The sequence below is a fragment of the Oncorhynchus gorbuscha genome, linkage group LG02 (genome assembly GCF_021184085.1).
Source record: "Oncorhynchus gorbuscha isolate QuinsamMale2020 ecotype Even-year linkage group LG02, OgorEven_v1.0, whole genome shotgun sequence".
In the NCBI taxonomy this organism is placed as follows: domain Eukaryota; kingdom Metazoa; phylum Chordata; class Actinopteri; order Salmoniformes; family Salmonidae; genus Oncorhynchus; species Oncorhynchus gorbuscha.
The window spans coordinates 72,947,447-72,971,404 of NC_060174.1; the positions used below are offsets into that span (position 1 = coordinate 72,947,447).

At 41.4% G+C, this 23,958-nt stretch overlaps 1 protein-coding gene across 1 annotated transcript in view; it reads left to right on the plus strand.

The window, feature by feature from the left end:
• The window catches only part of LOC124008975 (teneurin-1-like), a 190,930-nt gene that overhangs the window by 83,484 nt on the left and 83,488 nt on the right, over positions 1 to 23,958 (plus strand). Inside the window, exon 4 of the mRNA XM_046320569.1 lies at positions 22,156 to 22,399. Within this exon, the coding sequence (XP_046176525.1) occupies positions 22,156 to 22,399 (244 nt within the window). The remainder of the gene's footprint in view (positions 1 to 22,155; positions 22,400 to 23,958) is intronic.

The window sequence follows — 23,958 nt, forward strand, 5'->3', positions numbered from 1 at the left end:
ACTATGAAATATGAAAAGGACTCAAAAGGAACATAAATTAGTGATGATCAGACCAAGTTAACAGACCTCATATGGCTCTTAGAGCAGTTACACGTCGAAGCAGGGTTTTTCATTCAGGAGTTGGAACTCAAATTGGAAAGTCAGCTTAATGACCATAATAAGCAATAGCCTATTCTCTTTTTCTGGGTCATCCATACAACATGAAAATGGCAGCTCTATTGACCCTCATTAAATAGACATGGTTGGTATTTTCTGACTCCCTAGCTTGCACAGTGCTTTTCAAAATGTAATTATGAAATGTATAATATTTTTCATCTCAATCCGACACCACCAAGATCTACTTTTATGAGCTGCACCAACTTTATATTCATAGATCTTTCCAGGGGTGTCAGCCCCACCAAATCATAATGATCATTGTTTTGATTCTCATCATACAGTACTCAGGAAATACAGTGAGACAAATAAATTAAGTGTGAAGTTTTTAAACTAAGTTTTGGGGTGAAAATGAACCTTTCACAAAAACTCCTACCCTCTTCAGTTGCAATCCTATTGAAGAGGATTTGCTACACTATTATGTCTCTTCCAGCTTCTCTCTGCTCATTTGTTGGACTGAGGTCGTCTTCTCCTGGGTTCTCTTAGAATAGATAGATTTATAATCATTATTTATAGTCAGAGTTATAATCAATCATCACAATGACTTTTTGTTCCGTGCATAGCTGCATCTGTGGCAGTAGTTTATCTTCAGCTTGGTTGACAGGCTTTATGCCTTCCTCCCTCCTACTCATAAGGCTAGATGAGGATGCTGCTGCCGCACAGAGCCACAGCACAACTCTCCCAGTAAGCGTCTGCAAGAGCGGGCAATAATGTGGCTCGCTTTAGGAAGAAAGCATAAGGCTTTAGACACATTGTAAATGGAGGCATCACTCCAGGGAACGGACATCTTTTCTAAAAGACTGACACATCTGTCTCTCCCGGCTCCACAGGAGACTTTCATTTTGCTGCTTGTTTGTGTAATTAGTGAGGTTAACTTTCAACACTCAAACAGTCTCAGGAGCAGCAAAAATCTCCTCCAGAAACACAGAAAATGGATTCAACATATTTCATGTTTTAAATGGTTTATTTAAATTGCGTATTAGATCCATGCCACTCTCCTCTACTGGTTCCATTGCAGTCGGGGGGGAAAGCATAACGGATAGACACTCAAAATGATCAGCTTTTGTTTGCTGCCACTTAGAACTAGGTCTGTCTAGGAGATTTCTTTGTACTTCAATGAGAACCTTGACAACAGTGATAGATACATTGTGTGTGTGTGTGTGTGTGTGTGTGTGTGTGTGTGTGTGTGTGTGTGTGTGTGTGTGTGTGTGTGTGTGTGTGTGTGTGTGTGTGTGTGTGTGTGTGTGTGTGTGTGTGTGTGTGTGTGTGTGTGTGTGTGTGTGTGTGTGTGTGTGTGTGTGTGTGTGTGTGTGGCCCAAATTCTGAAAATGTTCCCCTCCCCTGCAGATGTTCATTGATATGGTCTGCCCTGGAAAACACAGAACAACACCTGTTTCATTTGTTTGGTCAATAGCCCTTTGATAACTTTTTCTTATGGATATTTCTGCCTTAATCCGCCAAAGTCAAACATCTATTTGCAATGTCCCCAAATTCCATCATGATTTCAGTAACAGAATGGCAGCGGTGGGCTTTTATCTGTTTGAAAAAGTCAGGAATGATAATGGATTGACCTCTGACAGAATGTGTAATGCTGGGAAACTGAGCCTGGCTCTTGCTGTTTTCACACACCACACACATACACATTATACACACACACACACACATCTCTATATATATATATATATATATATATATGTACAGTGGGGCAAAAAAGTATTTAGTCATCCACCAATTGTGCAAGTTCTCCCACTTAAAAAGATGAGAGAGGCCTGTAATTGTCATCATAGGTACACTTCAACTATGACAGACGAAATGAGAAAAAAATATCCAGAAAATCACATTGTAGGATTTTTATTGACTTTATTTGCAAATTATGGTGGAAAATAAGTATTTGGTCACCTACCAACAAGCAAGATTTCTGGCTCACACAGTCCTGTAACTTATTCTTTAAGAGGCTCCTCTGTCCTCCACTCGTTACCTGTATTAATGGCACCTGTTTGAACTTGTTATCAGTATAAAAGACACCTGTCCACAACCTCAAACAGTCACACTCCAAACTCCACTATGGCCAAGACCAAAGAGCTGTCAAAGGACACCAGAAACAAAATTGTAGACCTGCACCGGGCGGGGAAGACTGAATCTGCAATTGGTAAACAGCTTGGTTTGAATAAATCAACTGTGGGAGCAATTATTAGAAAATGGAAGACATACAAGACCACTGATAATCTCCCTTGATCTGGTGCTCCACGCAAGATCTCACCCCGTGGGGTCAAAATGAAGAACGGTGAGCAAAAATCCCAGAACCACACGGGGGGACCTAGTGAATGACCTGCAGAGAGCTGGGACCAAAGTAACAAAGCCTACCATCAGTAACACACTACGCCGCCAGGGACTCAAATCCTGCAGTGCCAGACGTGTCCCCCTGCTTAAGCCAGTACATGTCCAGGCCCGTCTGAAGTTTGCTAGAGAGCATTTGGATGATCCAGAAGAAGATTGGGAGAATGTCATATGGTCAGATGAAACCAAAATATAACTTTTTTGTAAAAACTCAACTCGTCGTGTTTGGAGGACAAAGAATGCTGAGTTGCATCCAAAGAACACCATACCTACTGTGAAGCATGAGGGTGGAAACATCATGCCTTGGGGCTGTTTGTTTGCAAAGGGACCAGGACGACTGATCCTTGTAAAGGAAAGAATGAATGGGGCCATGTATCGTGAGATTTTGAGTGAAAATTCTCCTTCCATCAGCAAGGGCATTGAAGATGAAACGTGGCTGGGTCTTTCAGCATGACAAGGATTCCAAACACACTGCCCGGGCAACGAAGGAGTGGCTTCGTAAGAAGCATTTCAAGGTCCTGGAGTGGCCTAGCCAGTCTCCAGATCTCAACCCCATAGAAAAGCTTTGGAGGGAGTTGAAAGTCTGTGTTGCCCAGCAACAGCCCCAAAACATCACTGCTCTAGAGGAGATCTGCATGGAGGAATGGGCCAAAATACCAGCAACAGTGTGTGAAAACCTTGTGAAGACTTACAGAAAACGTTTAACCTCTGTCATTGCCAACAAAGGGTAGAACTTTTGTTATATAACTTGTTATTGACCAAATACTTATTTTCCACCATAATTTGCAAATAAATTCATTAAAAATCCTACAATGTGATTTTCTGGATTTTTTTCTTCTCATTTTGTCTGTCATAGTTGAAGTGCATCTATGATGAAAATGACAGGCCTCTCATCTTTTTAAGTGGGAGAACTTGCACAATTGGTGGCTGACTAAATACTTTTTGCCCCACTTTATATGTATATATACACACACACATACACACATACCAGTCTTATGCCTGCATTGTCTCTCCTCTATAGCTGTGCAAAGCATGGGGGATTTGAGCTTCTATGGCTCTCTAAATGCAAATTACATGTGCCATGTGATAGAAAATGATAATAACAGGTTTGGTAGAAACGGCCTTAAACAGTTCATACAATGTTAATTATCAGTCATTTGTAGTCGGCTGATTGCGGAATTTAATTGAAAAATGAATCGGTTGAATCACCTCTAGCCCTCTTATGAAATATATGCTCGGTTATTTGTTTGTGCTCGCTCTTGTTATGTGTCCGTGGGTGCACATATTCAGTGTTTTGGTGTAATGACTTCATGAATGGCATGGTGGTGGTATTAAACAGCATCTGATTCAGACAGGAACATCTGTACCGGTCCCCTGGGATGTAGAGCCAAGCGGATGGAATGCGAAGACCACAGAAAGCTAATACATATAACACTGGATCCCTTTGGTATTCATCCTGCGTACGTGAATGCAGTGTCCAGGTCCATGTTGATGTTTGTTTTATGGAAACGTAAACGCACTATCCTATAATCGTAGACCCAGACCTTCGATAAAAACGCCTCAAATTAAACAGAGGAAGCACGTGTTTAGTCGCTGTTCATGGATTTGTATGGCTTTATACAGTAGCAGGATTGCAACTGCTGTGTCATAACTGTGCCATTCAAATTGAATTAAACATTACAGTAACTAAATCTACATGAACATACAGTGGAGCTCCAAAAGCATTGGGACTGTGACAAATGTTTGAGGTCTGTACTCTAGCACGTTGGATTTCAAATGATACAATGACTATGATGTTTAAATGCTTTAATTTGAGGTTATTTCATCATAGATTTTCATCCATGTCAGGTGAACCGTTTAGAAATGACAGCAATTTTTGTACATAGTCCACCCATTTTAGGGGACCAAAAGTAGCAGGATGGCGACTGTAATTCACTAATGTGTATCAAAGTAGTCAAAGGTTTAGTATTTTGTCCCGTATTCCTAGCATGCAATGACTCTACAAACTTGTTAGATGCATTTGCTGTTTGTTTTGGTTTGGTTGTGTTTCATAACAGTTCAGGTTAATGGTGATCGTCGTAACATGCAGACGCAACATGGTCATCTCCGGTCCTCCCCTATTAGATTCCAATGTCAGTACTCATAATCATTTGACACGATGAGATTTCACCTGCTGAACGTTTACATACGCTAATCACACTGATAAGCTGATATCCTCTTTGATACTTCATGAAATGTTTGATATGCGCATATCTGAAAAAGGTTGAGGGGAAACGTGTGGCTCCATATTCATGTTAATTGACATAAACCCTCACCGCAGGCCTACTAATTGTCTTAATTGATTGAACTCATGATTAATTGATTATGTTAACGATTTTCTGACAGAACGAGCCCTCTGGCTATCATGGCTTTCTCCAGTTGATGGCGGTAGGTTTTCAGAGCTTCTCTTGAGACCCAGAAAAAGGAATGCATCATTGGTGTTATCATTAGGCTGGTAAAACTCTCAGGTTTGCAGAAGAGGAATGCACATTTTTTTATATTTTCCTAATACCTTGTCCAAACACATTTTCGAAAAACACATTTGCAATGTCTGAGATAGCAGTAATCACTGCTGTGGTTACTCAAAAACCCTCGCTGACCTGAAAGAGCATTCCAAGTAGTAGAAGATTCCAAGAGTGTCCTCACTCAGACAATTCAGTCCATTCCTATACCGTATGTGTCTGTTACATGAAATAAAACATTGGAATGGCACAGGAGCAACATCTGAAATATTGACACTAGCAGAGACCTTTCCACCTTTCATGCAGGCCCCCAGAAAGGGATATGTGTCGCTGCTCTGAGCAAACACACAGCCGTGTCACAGGCAGCAGGCAGTTCTGAGGAGTTGAATTGAAAATCCACATAATGGGTGCTTTTACCTTTGCTGCGAGTAAAGCTTATTGCAGAGTGCACACTAAACACCCTGGGAATTAGCCTTTCTCACCCACTATTGTGTCAGGAATACGAATGATGACCCATCTAAATAAAGATGGTCTCTGTCGCCATGATGTATGCTTATGGCTAAATGTACTTCTCTTGAAGCGATATGATTGGGCACAGGTGTGTCTAAAAAGTCGAACAGTGCCCTCTTTGGGTGGGAGTGTGTGCAGTCATAACTAAACCCTTGAACAAAATCAGACTGGTTTTTCCTATCTCTATTTATTTGAACCATTTCCACAATTGTTTTGTAAAACAAAATCTGTTTACATACTATTTTATAGACCGAGAGTCATTTTCACGTGTTTTTCTTTTCATTTCCATGTCAAGCAGCTCTGAATTGCGAATTATTTTGTATAGAGCATTTTAAATGGCCTACTTCTACAGTACAGAGATTAAACTTCAAAAACAACAACAGCTCCGATTAGGGCATCCCCTCCGATCAGAGCCAGAGCTGCCTGGTAAACTGTGAAGAGAGATTGCATGATGTGGGTAATCTTGTTATGGAGCCCTTAATGAGAATGGGAGTCAGGGCAGCAGGTGTTATAATAATCAGCGCTCTGAGCTGAGCCCCAAACCTGCTGCGGATTTACACACCATGTTGCGCGTCCTCCCATAATCCAGCCAGTGCACACCAATCACAACATATACCAGGATCTGAGTTGACTGTGAGATCCAAGTGTGTTGTTTTATATTGACTTTTTTAAATACAGGAGTTGAATCACAAATACCTTTAGTGGCCTTTCGCAACAGAAGTGTCTAGTGGTAGAAAAAGTTTAAATGATAAATTCCATCTTGATGTATGGGCCCGGTCGGACTACAAGATCCATGATTCTACCGTCCTGATCAATTTAGCTTCCGTAGTGTAATTCTGTTGGCTGTCATTGCAAACATCTAGCAGTACTGATACAGATTGAGTGGTTCCTTGACATAGCTCTCTTTACATTATCCTCTCCCTGCCTGTATTCTCCTCCCCTTTCCCACCAGGCAAAGACATAAAGAATGATCAACATCCAGTTTCGTTAGATTTTTTGATTGAGCTGTCAACAAACATTAATTAGAGTCAAATCTAGCAACCATGAAACCTTGTCTATTTTTGGATTGAATTGAGAGAGAAATTGTAAACATGAAAAGGTGTGGAGAAATAACAATGAAACAATGTTGACTCAACCCATTGTACCCCATTTGGTATTTCATCAGATTAGTATTTACATAAGCACGACAACCTAAAAAAAGTATTACTTTCTAATATCCTTGATTAGATATTTTGTATCACTGTATTTCCAGTGTGACGTCATAGTAAACAGATGATTATTTTGAAGAAAAACACTTTTTGTGCTGTTATACCTTAATGTACTTCTAGATTTAGGGTGACGGTGCTACAGGAGTTTAATTGGTATACTGACTGCATCTCAAACGTTTACATAGCACACATGGTGTTTGCTGAGAGGGATGCTGTCATAGTTGTTGGTTCTTAAACTGCAGTCACTGAGACAAAGTGCAGTCGCAGAAACCACTGTGGTTTCACACTATGATGAGAGCAATAGTCTTCATCCTAGATTACCATAACCCATTTCCCCATGTAGAATGGATGTTACCATCAAGTGGTGTAAGACTTTAAAATCAAAGTAAACATTTGGGGGACTTGAGCGCGAGCGCGGTCATCTCATGAAAATCCAATCGACTGCTGTGAAGAGTGTGACTGTGAGGCGAGTACACACTAATGCGTTTTCGCCCCAGCCCAAGGACTCCTAGGAGCTTTGTAAAAGCTTAGCACAGCGGGGCTCGGGGACTGGGGGGCTCCCTCGACTGACGGATGTGAGATTTGCTTATTACCCTGCGCCGTGACGAAGCCATGACTCCCAGTCCATTAATCCTGCCCCAGCACACGGCTTCCTGACCAGGGGTACAGCCCAGCCTTCCTCCCCGCAAAGAGGAATCGCTCCCAGCAATTAGGCCTGATAGGTAGGGGCCTCCGGATGACCTCCTGGGGGGGCATGATAGATCTCTTCTTTTAGACTTAATCTATGAACCTGTTCCTCTCTGTCTTCTGCATCCAAAGGGTTCTCTCCTGTCTCCACTCAAGGTTGGGTCCACCATTCTCTGTGTTCTAACCAGGAACTTCATTTTCACTCTGTTTCTTAAGTCGTTCTAAAGGTCACCAACCGCTCTTCTAATTTGATGTATAGGATGTTAGAGAGTGGAGGTCACATCAGAATTCACATATGCATACCATGTAGTGTGTCTGAAGGTGGAATGCAGCCCATTGAGTCTTGGTGTTGTGTCCTCATGGTCTGCTGTGTTTCACGCTCTGACTACAAATGATGCTGTTTGCTATTCTGTCACTTCCATCCAGACGTTATTTTATCGAGTGGAATTGCGCTTATATTAAATCTCTTCTTCTATATGTATAACAAGACATCCACATTATATCTTATACATTTTTCTCATATAGTGAAAATGTAGGTAGGTCTTCCTCTATGTGATTTATTGAATACTGTGAAGACAACAGTGTCTCCAGCTATTACTGCATAGACAAAATATTATTTTGTGTGGAAGTAAATATAGCTTTGAAAATGGCATGAGATATGGAGAAATGTTTTCGTCTCTTGTTTCTACTCTGTCTACCACTGATTTCTGAGACTTTAATACTGGAAAGGTTATCCAAATTGGGATACGTTTGATGCGTTTCTTTAAGACACAGACACACCCAGGGGTACAGGGGCACGTGCCCCCTCAGTTTTATTTATTTTATTTTATTTATACTTAAAATTATAAATGCAACAGTTTCAAGATTTTACTGAGTTACAGTTCATAAGGAAATCAGTCAATTGAAATTCATTAGACCCTTAACCTATGGATTTCACATGACTGGGTAGGGGCGCAGCCCACTGGGAGCCAAGCCCAGCCAATCAGTATGAGTTTTTCCCCACAAAAGGGCTTTATTACAGACAGAAATACTCCTCCGTTTCATCAGCTGTCCGGGTGGCTTGTCTCAGACGATCCCTCAGGTGAAGAAGTCGGGTTGTGGAGGTCCTGGGCTGACGTACTGCCAAACTCTCTAAAACGGCGTTGGAGGCAGCTTATTGTAGAGAATTGAACATTCAATTCTCTGGCAACAGCTCTGGTGGACATTCCTGCAGTCAACATGCCAATTGCACACTCCCTCAACTTGAGATATCTGTGGCATTATTGTGTTGTGTGACATAACTGCACATTTTATAGTGGCATTTTATTGTCCCCGGCACAAGGTGCACATGTGTAATGATCATTCTGTTTAATCAACTTCTTCATATGCCACACCTGTCAGGTGGATGGATTATCTTGGAAAAGTAGAAATGCTCACTAACAGAGATGTAAACACATTTGTGAACACATTTGAAGAGAAATAAGCTTTTTGTGCATATGGGAACGTTTCTGGGATCTCTTATTTCAGCTCATGAAATATAGGACCAACACTTTACATGTTGCGTTTACATTTTTGTTCAGTATAAAATGTTTTGTTGTTGTTTCTCTGTAATACTACTAGCCACTTATCTGTTTGATGAAGTTGACTTTAGCTAGCCCAGATAGGTTCCCAGTCTCCCAACCTCATAACTAGCAACCAAGTTAGAGTATCTGTCTTGTCCAACTATCTTAGCTGGCATGCCTACTGGTAAGGTTGGTAGACTTTAGAAAAGCAAGTAATAACTAAATGTGCTGAATAAGACTCAGTTAGGACTGGATCACTCCATCAAACTCAGCAAAAAACACATTTTTGAAATAGTCAGGAAAAAATACTGTTGGGTTATTCTGAAGCACAATGAACCAAAGCAGTGTCTGGAACACCTGCATAGATTTAATTCAGCAGAGCATACAATATTTAGAATAAACTGTCATGGACATAATACCACAGATGACCTGCTATTGTTCAATTGATCAGTTCTCCTGTCCAGTACATGGATAAGGCTCACACCCACATGCTCTAATGACTGGTGTAAGCTACTGCACAACAATAGTTAGCTGACTTGCTGCGTCACTTCCAACTCGTTGTCCTCTGGCTACCAGTGTTCTACTACCATCCACATTCTGCATTCATTATCTCTAATAAATTGCCACATTGAGAATCACAAGGTTTGCATTGTTTACTGCTCAAAATGTGCTCGCACAGTACGATGTGGAAAAATCTGCTTCCAGAATCCATCTTCTACATGGCATGAAAAGGTGTTGCTGGTCTCTGAAGGTATCAGCAGAACAACTCCCTTGTGTCATGTCAAAAATATGTATTTAGCACATGCTGTGGAATCGCTCAGTGCTTGTCCCGATAACTTTCCTGTCTTATGTGACACATTTGATATTGAAGGGAAAAGAAGTTCTGCACAACTTGATGCCTTCTTCAGTGGGATACCAACACAGTTGCTAAACCGCGGCCCCATGGGGACATCATTTCAGATAAGACGGATTTGGGTAGACAGGAAATGTAGCTCAGCAACACTAGAAAGCTGCAGGTTAAAAGGAAGTATGGAAACCAGAGATAGGTTTGATATGTTCAAGCATTTTCAAAAAAGGCCACTGAATGTTTCAGGGAATTGTTTCTCAAATTGAGATGTTTGTTTATTGTATTAAGTTTATTGTTTGATACTTCATATTCAGATATGGCAGGGCCAATTGTAAATTGAGCAATGAATCTGGAAGGAAAAAAATATTTCCTCTCTTTTAATATTTTCCTACTGATGGCCAACAATTGTTTTCAGAGAGTTTTGTTTCGATGTTAGTTTAATGTAAACTGTATTGGTGTTTCATGGAAACACTCCCTATTATTTTGCGAAAATCCCACCTTACTGGTGTAACTCTCATAGAGGACCTTGAGTTCAGATTTGTGCTCATGAGGGGAGATTAGGATTAAAATTAATTGATTGGTGTTCAAAATACCAGCCAATCAAAACATAGGAAAATGCACTTCTTTAACTGAATCGATCGAATCAAGGAAACGTTGATATGTATTGCAAAGGCCACAATAGAATGAGCAGCATGAGTATTTAACTGTCATGATCTCTCTGGCATTACAGATATCTCTGGCTACCTTACCCAAACCAAATCCAACTGATAGAAACAAAGGCACACACTTTTTCATGGAATTACTTGAACTTTTTCATGGACTCTTGAACTGAAAAACGGACAAATTCTGCCAACTCTAAATGGAGCTCTTTAATCATCTGAATAAGTGTGTATTTGGAATAGAACTTCACAGGTGAGGTGAGCAGATATTTCTAGTCTGAAGAGGCCCCTTATTGTCTTCCATATTTCTCTCTAGTGGCCATCACTGCAGCTACCCTTGCTGGAATTCTAAGGGAAACTGTCCCAGATTGTTCCATGGTTGTGTCTCCATTCTCAACAGAGCATCACCAGAAGAAAACACTTAGCACTCTGTGTCAGTAAGGTCCCTGGGTGACAGCCCCGACCGATCGCTCGGTGGCTCTCTGATCCAGAATGTGTTAAAACAGACAACACAGTGCATTGTCTCAATCAATCAAACAACCTGTTACATTTGTGTTGCACTTCTTGCAGTTTGTTTGTCACCAAGCACTTTAATCTAAGACTTTAAAAAAAACTGAGACATGTTCCCAGTAGGGAACTTATAAGAGGAAAGCTTTCTATTCTAGATGACAACAAGCGGAATGCAGTTCAGCCGCAAATTGTTTTGAAATGCACTTTCAGATAATTGCTCACCATGAAAATGACAGGAAGTAAGCCTTGTTTTTGAATTGTGTTTTTCACAATTGTCTTTCATAAGGCTCTTTACATAATTATCATCAGTCTCTTTCATTTGATTGTTGACATCTGTAGAGATTCAGTTAATGTACATTATTGGGAAACTGTTTATTGAAAAGATTGTGCAACAACCATCTCCTGGCAACACACACTATTTTAAACCAGCAAATCACAGGTGACGTGGGTAGACTGAGTATGTAAATGTACCGGCTGAACTGTGCTGGTCATTTGTTAGTATTGTGATAATGAATGCATGCGGGCACATGCAGATTCTCAATCTTGTAACATCCCCATTATTATGTCACCTCATTTTGATGAAACTGGACCCCACCATAAGGCTTATACAATACCCCAGGTTCATATATTGGGACCTAGATCATGTGTAGCCAGTCTAACAGCTGTTCTACGATCCTCATGCACCCTTAAACTGTGCTTACACTGGGGATGGCCTCCCTGTCGCATGGTGTCATGCCAGGAAGCATGTGTCCATTGGGAGTCTGACTCATTATCCTCTGCTACATATCTGTCCTGCTGTCTATTCCCCTTCGAAAAGCATGCATGATCCCTACTACTGTATATATCCTATCTGTTCTGCTGTCCACTCTCCTTTAAGAAGCATGGAGGGCCATAAGCCCTAAGAGAGATGTGGCATAGTTTCAGCTGCTGACAGCTCTGCCCTTCAACAGCAAGGTTGTCATCTCTCGCCATGGATGGCTGTCACTTCTGTAGGGGCCTCGTGGGAAGTCAGTTAAGTTCTCTCTTTTAATGGAGGGTGAATAATGGTTTGATAAAGTAATATATGGTGTCAACTTCTGTCAGGCGTGCCATGAGGCCTGCCAATCCCATCGGACAGAGAGGAGACCAATTGAGTCTGCCCTGTCAGGGACACTTGGTACATGCACAGTTAGGCAGACCACTACAGGGCAGGCAACACCGATCAATACCGCTTTTAATTGCCTGAATCACAGGCTCTTTTATTTTCTTGTTATCTCTCCTTGTTTTTTGAAGATACATCAAGGATGTGACGAAGAAGAAGTTCTATTTTTGTCCTACTGTACACGCTACCCCATGGGCAGACCAAAGCTACTGATGGACAATGGACCACGTATTTTGGTTGCTTTCTCACAACGTTTTCCTATTCCCACAGAGCAAAGGGATAGTAGAGTGTGTCCCCGTTCTACACATGAGGCTATTCAGAAACCTTCTGAATACACAGAGAAGAAAATGTATGAGCTGATTATATGAAGTCCAATAAACTGAGGAAATAAATAGGTGTTGAGATGACAGACCCTGTGGAAACAACAGCTGTGTACATGTTGGTAACAGCCAGAAACTGTCAGAAGCTGCTGTATTGCCGGGGGGGGTTGAAGCTCTCTAGTGCAGTGTTTCTTCTTGAATTAACGATGAGGCTAAGGTATGGAGAAAATTGAATTAATTACCAGGCTGTGGTGTAGTTTGTACGGTGCACTTTCTCTCTATTGTACTCCTTCTACAAATAAAGCCGCAGCCACCCGTGTGGACACATAACCTTCAGACTCTTCCTGACTGGCATTTGAGAGATAGGAGCCATGAGTGTCTAATCAAAATCTCAAATGCTAATCTGGGATGCAAGCTTGTGGAGCGTGCACTTCTGTCTCGAAACAGTATCTATCTCAAGTCATTCCTTCCCAAGTGAGTCCTTTAATTAGCTGCATGGCTAGCTCGCTAACCTCAAAAGTAACCAAATGTAAGACTGGTAATGTGTTTGTATCTTGAATATCTCATTAGGTGTAAGAACCACAATAACATTCTCCTGGCAAGCACTTTGCATTTTTAACTATCTTAGCGATAGAGAGAGAGAGAGAGACTGACATTTGTTGATAGTTCAATGAAGTATTTCCTTCCATTTCTTCTCCATCCATTTTGCAAATGCTCATGTTCGTTAATGACATTGGATCTAGTAGTCAAGGTTAACCTGGCTGTTTCACCCAAATGCTCCTCAGAAGAGATGTATGGATCAATCTTATGACATTTGAATGATTCCTGTTGATTACTCAGATTGGTCTTTGATAGAGTTTGATAGGGTTTGTTCGGGTTTGTTAGGATTTGATAGGGTTTGATAGGGTTTGTTCGGGTTTGATAGGGTTTGATATGGTTTGATAGAGGTTGATTAGGTTTTATAGGGTTTGATCGAGGTTGATAGGGTTTGTTAGGGTTTGATAAAGTTTGTTTGGGTTTGTTCGGTTTGATAGAGTTTGTTAGGGTTTGATAGGATTTGATAGAGGTTGATAGGGTTTGTTAGAGTTTGATAGTGTTTGATAGAGTTTGATATGGTTTGTTAGGATTTGATAGGGTTTGATAGGGTTTGTTAGGGTTTGATAGGATTTGATAGAGGTTGATAGGGTTTGTTAGAGTTTGATAGGGTTTGATAGAGTTTGATATGGTTTGTTAGGATTTGATAGGGTTTGATAGAGTTTGATATGGTTTGTTAGGATTTGATAGGGTTTGATAGAGTTTGTTAGGGTTTGATAGGATTTGATAGAGGTTGATAGGGTTTGTTAGTGTTTGATAGAGTTTGATATGGTTTGTTAGGATTTGATAGGGTTTGATAGGGTTTGATAGAGGTTGATAGGGTTTGTTAGGGTTTGATAGAGTTTGATATGGTTTGTTAGGATTTGATAGGGTTTGATAGAGTTTGATAGTGTTTGATAGAGTTTGATATGGTTTGTTAGGATTTGATAGGGTTTGATAGGGTTTGTTAGGGTTTGATAGGATTTGATAGAGGTTGATAGGGTTTGATAGAGTTTGATATGGTTTGTTAGGATTTGATAGGGTTTGTTAGGGTTTGTTAGGATTTGATAGAGTTTGATAGGGTTTTATAGGATTTGATAGGGTTTGTTAGGATTTGATAGGGTTTGTTAGGGTTTGTTAGGATTTGATAGGGTTTGATAGGATTTGATAGGATTTGATAGGGTTTGGTAGGGTTTGATATGGTTTGTTAGGGTTTGTGTCATTGCAGTTGACTGATTTTAGGATCCCTCCTAGTCGTGCTTTTCTTTAACGTGTAAAAAGTGCAGGGTTCGTGCGTGTGTACCGCCCAGATAAGCTGGCTCAGTAAGTAATGCATGTCAGATCAGATAAGTATACAGAAAGGGTTGCCCATAAAACGAGGCTATGAATCTAAGAAAGGAGAATTTACTGGCCACACAACAACATGGTACACCAATTCATGTCAAATGGGCTTCCACACAATGGCCTCTGTGTCTGCCAATCTATCCGTGCTAAGGGTAAATGGATAGACTTCCTCTGACCTTTGTATATCGTTTTATAAAAGAGGATCAATACCCGAGCCGCCAGCGTTGACACTTTATCACCATTGCACCATCTGGTACGAAACACATTTTTCTCACCTGAATTATTACAACCGTGTCTACAATCGGATCCATAGACAATAACCGGGGACTATTTCAACGTTGGCTCTGTTCTGTATTGCCTTTATTGCATTAGGAATAAGTCCCTGATGTAAAGAGATTATGTGAGCCACGATGAAGCTGAATGACGGCCTCCTGGTTGTAAAAGATCTGATGTTAGTTTGCTGTAAGATTTATGGGTATGTGCTGGGTCCTATCATTCACAATCACAGACAATCTGTGAATATCCCTGTCATAGCTCCAAATAGAATCACAGTGTGCGTCTGGTCAGTGAACTAGCCAGATATCGTGGCATACTCATTTGAAAAAGCTACTATATGTGAAACATGATGATTTAAGTAATTATTGTCCATTTCCCTCCAATAACAGGTTATCTTTTGACATGTTGCACCATAAAGCAATAAACCATGTCATGGTGCCCACAGGCCTTCAGCAAATCACTACTGGTCCTCAGTGGTGTACGCTTAAAACAAACAGTCAGGTTTTAAATTCAAATAAATACTTATTTAATCAGAATGAAAATATGACTTTTCTACAACTGCATTTCTTCCGATATGAATTGCATTGGACACAGTGCTTTCAGTGATTCCATGTGATAGCCCCATATTGTTGAGTGAAGTCATGGTTCAGAATGATTCAAATATCACAAAACATCCTTTTTGGAGTTCAGCCCCAGAATGTTAAGTTGCCATGTTGTCTCGTTAGATTGAAGTGCCCGAGGTTGATTCAAGAAGATGGGTCATCTGTTTAATCTCATGGAATGCCATTACCCTTGTGTAGCGTGTAAAATTATGTAGCGCTTTCTACAATGGGACCATATTAAAGCGCTTAAAGATTCCATTCACGCACCAGGCTACAACAAATGCATTTTCAAGCCCAAGCTAGAAGAGACAAGGTCAAATTGGGGGAATAAAATAGTATTTGCCTCTCTTCCTCTTGTGTATTATCCACCATGAATAACTATGCCAGAGAATAAATATATTTATGCCTGAAGTGGATAGTCCTATTTTCTTGGCAGAGGTGCTTGAGAGTGTCATATAAGGACCCTGTTGGCAAATACGTGCTGTCAACTGAGAGATTACACAAGTATGTGGACCAACATTTCAGTTATTTTATGTATAAAACAGGCCAACTGTGCTCTTGTCAATCTGTTGCTCAGTTTAAACATACTGTACAAACCTGCCCAGTCTGTAAAATACAGAAGGTCTTTTCCTTTCCCATGTCTTGTGTCTCACCCAGGCTAGGCATGAGTTACACCTCCAATCCACAGTCAACAATCTGAGTGGTAAGACTCCCCTTTACCATATGGTTCCCATACAATGCATACAAGTCCTCATCCACAGTGTCTATACGGTGGTTCATCATATCTCGGAGTGGAAGTTTAGGTTTATGAGCTGTGAAGGGCAGCTGCTGAATACGTCACAGTGTACCCTTCAGCTGCATTCCGCTTGTTTTCTGAAGGGAGCCGAGCCATGGGGAAGGACCGTGCAGAAGAAAATGTTCCTCACAAGCATTAATGATGAACGTTGTCATTGTGCAAGGGGTACTGTATGGTACAACTGTTGCCGGAAGCAAAAATAGTTGATGTGTGAGATGAATAGTTTACTCCAAATTCTCCACCTTTGGAAGTAATTGCGGTAGTACTTTATACATGGGATTTTATTTTCAGAGATTATTGCAGTAGCCTCTGAGGGGTAGGGGAATGGGAGCCGCTCTTCTAGAGTGCCTGAGTGCTGTGTGTGTTTAGCCTCGGCGGTGTTACTCAACACCAGGCATTTTCATTGTGGCTGGCTGATATACCTTTCTATATGCTGAGAGCAATTTCAATAATAGAAGGTCCTGCTGTGAAAGAAATTGTGTTAAAGCCTTTGGCATTAAGAGCTTTCTCATGTGTTTTGCAAAGTCCCAGTCTGATACCGTATATGTGCTAGCTGAACATCCCTTAAGCTCCAGTGTTACGTTTATGTGGCTGGTGCCAGCAGGTTTGTTGTGCACCATTGTTTAATCACTTCAATTCACATTTTTACTTAACGCTCTATTTTTACAAGTGTTTCGGCAGCTAAAACCCCCCGGAAAAGATAACTGTTGTCAATAATGACTGTAGCTATCGTAAAGCCATAACAGAGACTTACAATGTGTCGGGTGAGGAGACGGGTAAAAAGACCACATTTATGTTGTTTCGCAATAAAACTACGTTTTTTTATATTCAATTGAATTACGTTTGGCTTTTCTATCAACTTTTTCTTGATACTGCTATGATCTTTTTAGAACGGTGCCTTTTTGACTGGTGTCACATAAGCATCAACATCAAACGAAAGGTGATGAATGAAATCTACAGTATTATCCTCCTAGATTGTGGATGATACTACAGTACTCATCTGTAGCCATGCAAAACCAGGACACACTAAATTGAATCTTCAAATTGCCCAAAGTCGGTGCTTGCTTTATGTAGGGAGATGACATGAAATACACCACGGAAATGAACACTCTCTCTCTAGCTCCAGCTGGCTAGTCCAGTTTTTGCACTCCACATAATCCATTTTCATTTAAGGCCTTTCTCTGAATCTAAAAACTTTCTGATCAGTCATGTGTTTAGAGGCATTTCTATGAAATGTCAGGTGCACTGCCAAACCTCACACACGCCGACCCTCACACCAACACGCTCAGACAGAGAGGAATGATTTACCAGCATTACTTGCGCTTATATACTGTAGCTCCATTCCCATCTCTCTCCATATGCAAAAGGAATGTGAGTTTCAAAGTAGAAATGTCAATAGTACTGAAGACATGCATAATGCACCATGTCCAGCACTTGAAAGCAGCGGGGTGAGGGGGACTGCAGGGCCAGCCCCTTTGTTCTGTACTCTCCCATGTCTAGTGAGACACTGAGCCATGCTCTCTCCCCTCTCCAGGTGAAGCTAATGTGCTTCCCCTCTCAACTCAGGCTCCCTTTTAGAAATAGAATGGATATAACACAGTCAGGGCTCTTTGCACGCATTTTCCATTTTTTGAAATCAGAAGCATTTGTGTTGTTAAAAATAAACAGTGATCCATTGACATTGCGAGTCGACGTGATCATGTTTTGTTTTGACAAAATGAAAGGGAAAAGAGTTCCCATTGGCTTTTGTGTGTGTTTGTGCATCTCATTGCTGTGAGAGGAATCAGGCTGGCAATAACACTTGTAGACACATGCTCTGGAGCCAAGGTCATCAATAAACTGCTCCATTGCCTGGACCAAGGCCTAAGTGGGTCAGCCTCACACCTCAGTGTCCCTGACACCGCAGACAAGATGCATCTCCACTCAGATCTGTTGCCCAACGTCCTGCTGGCCTGATTTAATCTAACCTGATGTAGTGTTTTAATGCAGCGATCTTGTTCATGCAGCCAGTTCGTTCATCTTCAGTCTGGCACTCTTAACTGCACATAGTTGTTATTCAATCTAAACCATCCATAAACGGTTCAACTATATTATTTGACTGACATGAAAGATGTTTATGCTGCTGTGTGAATCCTGCAGTGTGGTTGTGATTGAATGTTCCCTCTTTTCAAGACACTGCAGCGGCTTCTTTATGGTACCGTAATGTTGTAAAGTATTACGTTGTCCCACCTCTTCTCTGAATCGACAGCCTGTCATGGGGTTATCATGAACAACTTATAAGGAAGGGCGTCTGTAAAAAGTCAAACTATGTCAACTTCCAAGCAGGCTGTCGGAGTCAAAGGAGCAGAAGGGTATTTCTAATGTGCCTCTTTTTGTGTTGTATTGTTGTCAGACTCTGAGTGGCTGCAGTCAGGCAGCACTTATAGCAGCTAGCTTATCTACAGTATATTTACATTTGTCAAGGATAAAGCATGTCTGCAGGAGGTCAGGTGTACTTTTAAGACAGTTTCAATCCCGCCAGGGGTTTTGTCTTGAAAGCATGTGCTCTGAAGGAAATTCCTGGAAATGGAGTTTAAGCCACTTGTGGTAAATTGAGGCCATGTTATGACCTGGCTTTGGAACATACTGGATGATTAGAGAGCAATCTCAAAATGAAGGCTTTTTCTGAAGAACCTTTCAAAAAGTGTACGTACTGTTCCTCTGAGTACTCGAAGGCTCATGTTTACACCTCAAAGGCTTGGTTTTCTGTAACAAGCGTGAAAAGAACAAGTAAGTGGTAACGCCAAACAAGAGACATTGAACATAATGCTTTGGAAACATGTGCATGGGGTTTTTAGGGTAACGTTGGAATCAAATATTGTATTTCAAACTATTTTCTATTTGTTTGAGTCTGTTTAGATTTTGGCATACATTCTGGAAACTATGATGTTCTCCATGTTAGCCCCTTACAGGGTTAGAAGCATAGATGTGGTTCTTAATCTTCTCATAGCATTCAGTCATATTTTTTCCTGGTCATGTGCGTGGTCTACAAAGCATTCTTCAGATCATAGATCACAACATACACTGCTCAAAAAAATAAAGGGAACACTTAAACAACACAATGTAACTCCAAGTCGTCTGCTAAATGACTTAAATGTAATGTAAATGTAAATCACACTTCTGTGAAATCAAACTGTCCACTTAGGAAGCAACACTGATTGACAATACATTTCACATGCTGTTGTGCAAATGGAATAGACAAAAGGTGGAAATTATAGGCAATTAGCAAGACACCCCCAATAAAGAAGTGGTTCTGCAGGTGGTGACCAGACCACTTCTCAGTTCCTATGCTTCCTGGCTGATTTTTTGGTCACTTTTGAATGCTGGCGGTGCTTTCACTCTAGTGGTAGCATGAGACGGAGTCTACAACCCACACAACTGGCTCAGGTAGTGCAGCTCATCCAGGATGGCACATCAATGCGAGCTGTGGCAAGAAGGTTTGCTGTGTCTGTCATCGTAGTGTCCAGAGCATGGAGGCGCTACCAGGAGACAGGCCAGTACATCAGGAGACGTGGATGAGGCCGTAGGAGGGCAACAACCCAGCAGCAGGACCGCTACCTCCACCTTTGTGCAAGGTGGAGCAGGAGGAGCGCTGCCAGAGCCCTGCAAAATGACCTCCAGCAGGCCACAAATGTGCATGTGTCTGCTCAAACGGTCAGAAACAGACTCCAAGAGGGTGGTATGAGGGCCCGACGTCCACAGGTGGGGGTTGTGCTTACAGCCCAACACCGTGCAGGGCGTTTGGCATTTGCCAGAGAACACCAAGATTGGGAAATTCGCCACTGGCGCCCTGTGCTCTTCACAGATGAAAGCAGGTTCACACTGAGCACATGTGACAGATGTGACAATCTGGAGACGCTGTGGAGAACGTTCTGCTGCCTGCAACATCCTCCAGCATGACCGGTGTGGCGGTGGGTCAGTCATGGTGTGGGGTGGCATTTCTTTGGGGGGCCGCACAGCCCTCCATGTGCTCGCCAGAGGTAGCCTGACTGCCATTAGGTACCGAGATGAGCTCCTCAGACCCCTTGTGAGACCATATGCTGGTGCGGTTGGTCCTGGGTTCCTCTTAAATGCAAGACAATGCTAGACCTCATGTGGCTGGAGTGTGTCAGCAGTTCCTGCAAGAGGAAGGCATTGATGCTATGAACCACCAATGCCACGTTGCAGCACAGACTGTCCAGGAGTTGGCGGATGCTTTAGTCCAGGTCTGGGAGGAGATCCCTCATGAGACCATCCGCCACCTCATCAGGAGCATGCCCAGGCGTTGTAGGGAGGTCATACAGGCACGTGGAGGCCACACACACTACTGAGCCTCATTTTGACTTGTTTTAAGGACATTACATCAAAGTTGGATCAGCCTGTAGTGTGGTTTTCCACTTTAATTTTGAGTGTGACTCAAATTTGATTTCCATTGATAATTGTTGTGTGATTTTGTTGTCAGCACATTCAACTATGTAAAGAAAAAAATATTTAATAAAAGTATTTAATTCATTCAGATCTAGGAGGTGTTATTTTAGTGTTCCCTTTATTTTTTTGAGCAGTGTATTATGTTTTATGATTAAGATTGATCAAATGTTATTTGATCTTTTTAATAATTAGCCATTTGAGCCTTGTATTCTTTAGTGGGAAAACTTCCCTCCCAAACAATGTACCCTTCATACATCTACAATAATCATTTCCCCTTATCTGATGGAGTTCAACCTGCAGAATTATGTTAGATGTTACCTGGTAAATATCAATACTCTGAAAAGGGAAATGATGGAAGAATTGAACAATTAAACTGAATGAATGGCCATTAGATCAATGGAGAGGAGTGCTCTTATCAGATTACTGCAGGTCCAGACTCCAATCTGCATTATTCTATAATGCTTTAGAAGTGATCCTTGGCATCTAAACGCTGATGTATAATAAGCAGGAGTAAAACGTATCACACAGACAAACAAAATCAATACAATTCAATTCAACCTCTTAGGCCAAACGCAGGACTCTGTCATTAGTCTCTTCGTACACAACTGAGAAGAGTTAATGCAGACTTGTCTCTCTAATTGGGGGGAAACTCAATCATGATAACAAAGTTGGTAACACTTATGAATACACTCTGCAAAGGTACCCTCTACATAGACACTAATAACTACTCACATAACTATAGAGTAGAGCAGGGTTTCCCTAACTCAGTCCTGGAGCCCACCCAGATGCAACTTTTGGTTTCCCCTGTTCACTACACAGCGGCTTCAAATAAACAAACGTTGATGATGAGTTGGTTATTTGAATCAGCTGTGCAGTGCTAGGGCATTGTAAACAGGCTCTATAATGCCATATGAAGCGAGGTGTGAAGTTCTTGTGTTACCATGAAGTGTAGTTATACAGGAATAGGTCTGGATGGTTTTGTAACTCACTTTAAAACATTACAATTATATTTTATGGCATTAAATATCATTTTTGAAACATTTTGTCATTTAATCCATCTAAATATATTTTACCTCGTTTGTTTTATCAAATGATTCAATACATTTTTGATAGTATAGTATGGATCCATTGATTCTAGTTTGACTTTGAAACCACTCCAGACATCATGAGAAGGATAGCCATGCATCTTCTAATCTAGAACAAGTCCTGATGAGACACCTGCATCCTCCAAGATTTGGAAATTCTGTTACTTTGGACATTTTTACTAAAACCGTTCCATCACACAAGCAATAGTGGGGAAAGCATTTCATTGGCTTTAGAAATGTATATTGATTTAATGCAATCGTGGCTCTCTTTTAATTTCATTAAGAAAGCTTTGATTTGATTTTGGTACTCCTTGTATATAGATTTATTCTTGTATTCTTGATTTGATTTTATGTTTATTGGTTGATCTTATTGCAAAATTAGATTTTTTTCAAAATTGTACTTTGGAATGATAACCTTGTTACATGTGCTAATTAAACTGAAAAAATCCCCCAGGCTCTCTCCAAATTGATGAAAAGTGAACGTTAAGTGCTTTCGGAATGTCACAAAACTCTCAGACACTTATCAAGCCACTCAGAAAAGACTCAACTCTCTCTCGCTTTCTCTCTCACTTTCTCTCATGCTTTTTCTCAAGCTTTCTCTCTCCTTTTCTCCCCACAGAGCTCCCCAGCAGTCCACCAGCTCAGTTTACCTTCAGACCCCTCCCCCCACCTCCACCCCCTCCCCACGCGTGCACATGTGCCCGCCCAGCCCCTCATGCTCACGTTTCTGAGGCACTGCAGAGGAACACCCTGCCGGCTCGGAGCCAGGCGATGGACGGAGATCCCACTCAGCCGGCCGACAGAGACAGAGGCCAGCTCCACAACAGCTGGGCCCTCAACAGCAACATCCCCCTGGAGACCAGGTAGGCCTCGGCACCACCACTCTCACCTGCCTAGTAATGAGGTCAGTGCAGTGTGGCAGACACCATAACAGCTCTGTGGCCATACTTTCCCCGGTATTGAGTCATGCAGGTCTCTTGGTCTCTTTCCCTCTGTGTTCTTAATCACCGTGACACTGCAGTACCAGTAACTTGGATCCACAAAATAGCGCTAGCTTTGAGAAAAGTCGATTGAATGGATATGTTGTTGGCCTGAGTTAAGTGTTACAGAGAAGACCCCTGTGACTTCAGTCACAGACCTCTCAGACTTCTTTAATGATTCACACTTGTTAGAGATGAATCATGGTGTACATTTATAATGAGGCGTTGGTGGTGCATAACTAAATCACATTGCTTTGATGAGATTCAGGGCTAATGCTTTTGAGAAGTGAAGGGGTGCACAAATCCAAATAACATAAATAGATGCATTGTTAACTGAACATATTCAAGATCAAGGCCTTTCCAATCCTTTTCACAGCAAAAGCCTTTAAAGAAATGTATCAGATGTAAATATAAAACTGCCGTAGTTGTAAAAGAAAGGTTGTCTACAACTGACTAGGTGTTTGCATAGCCACACGTGACAATTTATGAAACAACTTTTTTGGAAGTGTATCCATTCATCCCAAATAGGGTTTTTAATTTTTAAACGGACATCCAAAGAGAAAACCACTTCAAGCGGTCACCCTTTATGAACGGGCTTGTCTTCTTGTGATCACTTCCCCAGAATTTTAACCTGTGCCTGTCTCTGCCGAGCTAGATCATTTGTGTGAATTCCAAGCTTCCAAAATGTGACCTTTATCCCTTTTAGGGTAAGAATTATCTTTGTCCTTCATTAAAAGTAGAGGGAAGAGACAAGATGAGGTGGCAAGATCAGGTGGGAACATTCTAGCCAATGAGAGGGCAGATACGCACTTGAACAAGCCAGAGAGATGGATCGAGGACTGGTTTTTGTGTCTGTGCCATTATAGCATCTGTGACGGCATTGGCAGCGCCGTTGGGGCTATTTCCATTTAAAAGTAGGTAATTTTCTTCTTCTTCATTGGCTAATTGCTTCCAACTCATAGGAATCCCCACCCAATTGAGTACTTTAAAATGGTGGAAGCCCTCAATGGTAATGTCCAGGGGTAAAACAAGCTATATCCATGATGAGTCCTCTATCTATCTCTATGACCACAGGCAGAACGCTGATATAAAGTCGTTGACGAAATTCTACATACGCACTTATATCAGTGGATTCGTAACAACCTAACCATTATGAAACTTCTATTTGATCAAATAAGCCTCGCATAGCAGTTAGCAATGACATTTTTTGATGACCAAATTTGACCCTCTCATTGACCTCCATACAAAAATTCCTCACTTTGTGGCCTTATTTTCTTGAGCTGAGTAAAACCTCTCGCTTCGCCTCTTCTTCTCTGGCTACACTCCTAATTGATAGGAAGAAACGATGGCTACCAACAGCTGTCAGATCAAAGGTGAAAATACAGAAATGCAACATTTCAATCCATTAGATTTACTGTAATGGAGAAAGTCATTGTGGGTAG